This window comes from Fukomys damarensis, unplaced genomic scaffold, assembly GCF_012274545.1.
Source record: "Fukomys damarensis isolate Sample0158 unplaced genomic scaffold, DMR_v1.0_HiC HiC_scaffold_32, whole genome shotgun sequence".
NCBI classification, from domain to species: domain Eukaryota; kingdom Metazoa; phylum Chordata; class Mammalia; order Rodentia; family Bathyergidae; genus Fukomys; species Fukomys damarensis.
The window spans coordinates 45,771,214-45,775,163 of NW_022900944.1; the positions used below are offsets into that span (position 1 = coordinate 45,771,214).

The 3,950-nt window shown below is 44.3% G+C and overlaps 1 protein-coding gene across 2 annotated transcripts in view; it reads left to right on the plus strand.

The window, feature by feature from the left end:
* The first annotated feature begins 6 nt into the window (after positions 1-6).
* Positions 7-3,950, plus strand: part of Dnaaf1 (dynein axonemal assembly factor 1) — a 22,324-nt gene continuing 18,380 nt past the window's right edge. The window contains exons 1-3 of one of the 2 annotated variants that reach the window (XM_010618366.1): positions 7-366; positions 2,672-2,807; positions 3,284-3,375. In XM_010618366.1, the coding sequence (XP_010616668.1) occupies positions 264-366; positions 2,672-2,807; positions 3,284-3,375 (331 nt within the window). In that variant the 5' untranslated portion in view covers positions 7-263. The remainder of the gene's footprint in view (positions 367-2,671; positions 2,808-3,283; positions 3,376-3,950) is intronic. The other variant, XM_033757862.1, reaches the window with a different exon arrangement.

Sequence of the window (3,950 nt, forward strand, 5' to 3'; positions counted from 1 at the left end):
TCTTCGCCACCGCAGCCGTAGCTGGCCTCGGCTCACGTGACCCGCGCACGCGTTGGGGGCGGAGCCCCTGCACTGCCCCTCCCAGGCTCCCCCGGCTCAAGGACCTGCCCGGTGTGCGCATGCGCAGTGGTTGCCGTGACAACCAGGGAGGTGTTGGATTGATTGCAGAGCCCTAGCTGGTGTTACTGAGGAAGAAAAGCAAGGCTTTCCCGGTGAGGCTGAAGAGTGACTAGTACCAGGTGTTCGGTGTTAGGAGAATAAGCATGCACCCCGGGGCCTCGGAGCTCGCGGCGCAGGAGGTAGTGGGGCTGGACTGCGAGCAGAAGCCCGACCACGGCGACGTGGACCAAAGGGCCAGCAAGAAAGGTGCCAACCTCTCCCGGGGAGACAGAGGGGGGCGATGGGCCAACCCCAGTCTTCACAGCCAGTAGTAGCTGTAATAGCAATAGTAGCCTCAATAGCAACCAATAGCAATAGTAGCTGTAATAGCAACCAACAAGTTTTAAAGGAGATTTGCCACGCATTTGCTTCATTCTCTCCCCATTTCGTACAGACGAGTAGCTGACACTTCAGAAGAACTTAAACTCGCTCCCAACTAATTGCCTTCAGCTAGTCAGTTAGACCACAGACACTCGGATTTGGGCAGTCAGAGTCCGGAGCCCAAGCCCTGGCCCAACACAATCTCTCACTCAACTTTTGTTTTGAATGTATCCCTTTATTGCTATCACCATGTGAGAGTAAAGATTTCCTCCCCTGTAGACTGCAAGCAGACAGACATCAGGGTAGGCCCTTTTGATAGATTAGAATTCAAAGCGTCTAGACAAGCGCTTGAAGGGTGTAGAGAGACTGAAGGGTTGGTGGTTCTGGGACCAGTCTGTGACCCCTCACCAAAGTTTCCAAGAAAGGGCTCAAAGACAGGCTTCAGTCTTTGTTCCACTGGGCCTGTGGGAAAGCTTTTAGTGACCAGATCTGTGTTTGAACCCAGCCGACAAATACATCTTGAGTGGCTGTTACTCAAACTCTGGTGAACACACTGTACGAGGAGGAATCGATTTTACTCCGTGGAAAGTCATAGGCTTCAGAATTACTCACCTTTTGTTCAGACTGTGATTGTCCAGCTCCCCAGCTAAGCCATTGGCTTAGAGCTTAACATCTCTGAGCCTCAGTGTCCTCATCTGTAGCAGGGATAATTATACAGCAATATACAAAGATAATTCCAGTGAAAGTGTATGGCATGTACCAGGCCACTAATGAGTGACAGCCTTCTTATTAAAATAATTAAATATTGAGTACTCATTTATTCCACAAATATTTATCTAGTTCCTCTTGTGGCTGGGCAGTGCGTACAATGGGAAAGCAAAGACATCAGACACTGTCCCGCACACAGAGTACTTAGTCAGGAGACTGGATGTACACGGCAGCCAATAGCTTCGGAGTTACCTGCAAGCGAATTGGCCGATTTTGATCGATCTTTTTAAAAAACTTAAGTGCACTTGAATGTGTTCATTTTACCTATACCAAAGCATTCCCAACATTTCATGGTCTTTGTTTCTTTTCATGCACTTAAGATTCTCTTCTTTCTTTCCTGCTTTTCCTTCTCTCGGTTTTTTTTTTTTTATACAGGATCTTGCTATATAGTTTTACTCACTATATAGCCCAGACTGGCCTTGGAATGATGGTGACCCTCTCCCACCACAGCTATCTAGATATTGGGATTACAAGCATGCACCACCATGCCTGGTGTGTGTGTGTGTGTTTGTGTGTGTGTGTGTGTGTCTGTGTGTGTGAGCAATACTGGGGACTGAATCCAGGACCTTCCACTCAGCTGCATCCACATCCTTTTTTGATTTTTTAAATTTTGAAATAGGATGTTGCTAAATGGTTGAGTTGCCTAGGCTGGGCTCAAACTTGCAACCCTCATGCCTCAGCCTCAAAAAGTGCTGGAAATGCAGGCACGCCCCACCATGCCTGGCTGAGAAATTTTTTTCAAAGACAAAAGGACAGAGAAGATTATAACAAATACAGCACCCCATGTATTGTCACCAAGAACTGCAAACGATTAGCATTTTGTCATATTTCCCTGAAGTATTTTTGTTAAGGAAATAAAATATTTCACATAAAGTAGATATTTCTCTCCCTCTATTACCATTCTCTCCCTTTCTTGTCCAAAATTTCATAAGGGGTCTTCTATCACTTTTCTATGTATGTATCTTTAAGCAATACATAACATTGGCTTGCATGTTTTTAATTTATATAAATGTGATCCTTTTATGGAAACATGCTTTTTGCACTCCATGTATATTTCTGAGAAAGATCCCATTGATTAATGTAGCCATTGGTGCATTCTTTCCAAAGGTAGAAGAGTAATTCATTGTTTTATATAAGTCTCTTTGGATACACATTTGGTTTAGTAAGAGTTTCGGGCTGTTACAAATAATGGAAAAACAAATTATCTTTGCATGCATTTCCATGTACATTTTTACAGTTTAGGTAGATGAACGACCAAGAAGTGATATTTACTTAGTCTCTGCCAATGTTTTAAAAACTGTTACACATTTAAAGATTTCTGGTGTTCCACACTAGAAATACGCAGTTGTCAATCAAGTTGGAATTGGGAGATTTGTTTCTGTACATTTCTTGATCTCTGTAAACCAGATCTCTTGTTTTACAGAAATTAATGATCCTAAGGAAATATGTGTGGGTCCTTCTGACACACCCTGCCCAAGCCAGCAGAAACAGAGTGGCGATAGCGAATCAGTCAGTCACTTAGCACAACCAAGCAGTGACAGGGAGGATCGGGGGCCCAGGTAGGTGGATGTGCTGCCACCATCAGGAAATGTGCGTGGGGTAGTCACTCCCTTGTACAGGCAAGAACACAGGGCCCACTCACTGTCTGAGAACTGTTAAACAGTGGAGCCTGACTGGCTCTGTGGCTCGACTAACCACATACTGTCAATCTTTAATGCTAGACCTGGAAGAAGAAATATCTAGAATTCTCGATGACATTATTAAAAGTATTTTTATTAGGACATAAAATGCGATTTTTAAGAACACTGAAAGTAATATTGGACGGGGTCCTAAAAGCTATCCTAAAAGGGAGGAGGAGGAGGAGAGGAATAGGAGAGATGGGAGGTGGAGGAAAGAGAGAAGGGGGAGAGGAGGGGGTATTTAAGTTTCAGGCCTCTATATCATCAGGATGTGGAACGGTAGACATAGACGAGTATGCGGATAGACTTTGGGTTATATTTTATAAATGTCTTATCCATGTCTTTTATTTTGACAGAATGACTAAACAGTTCCTACAAAAGCTCTGCAAGCAGCACAAGCTTTACCTCACCCCGGCACTGAATGATGTGCTGTATTTACACTTTAAAGGTAAGGCCCTAGGAGAGGGGACACCTCGTGTCAGCTGGAAAGGCTTTACCTAGTGGCATCAAAAAATGCCTGCAAAGGTCCCCTTTAGTACTCAGATTATATTTACATAGAAAAGTCAGAATTCAGTGAAGATTTATGGAGAAATAATATAACTTTTCAGAAAAGGTCTTATTTGACTCGAGTTCACAGACAGGGTCCCTGGCTTATGGGTATCAAGAAAACATATTGGTGTCTTGTATTTTATGTTGTCTAAGGACATATGACTTTTCCAGAGCAGAAAGCTAGTTTGTGAATGTGCAGGGCTTGTAAAGATTGCCATAAGAAGTGAAGGATGGGGCCCGTGGGGTGCCTTCCAGGGGAGGTAGGAACAGTGGTACCCTCGGGGCTCAGGCTTGGTGTCCAGTACTGCATCTACACTGGAGTTCACCTTTATGGGCAGGGCTCCTCCTAGCGGTGATAAAGGGCAGGGGGCTTTAGCTCAGTGGTTCCAAGGTCCAGAATTCTACCCCCACACCACCACCACCGTACCAAAAAAAAAAAAAAAAAAAAAAAAAAAAAAAAAAAAAAGGGGAGAA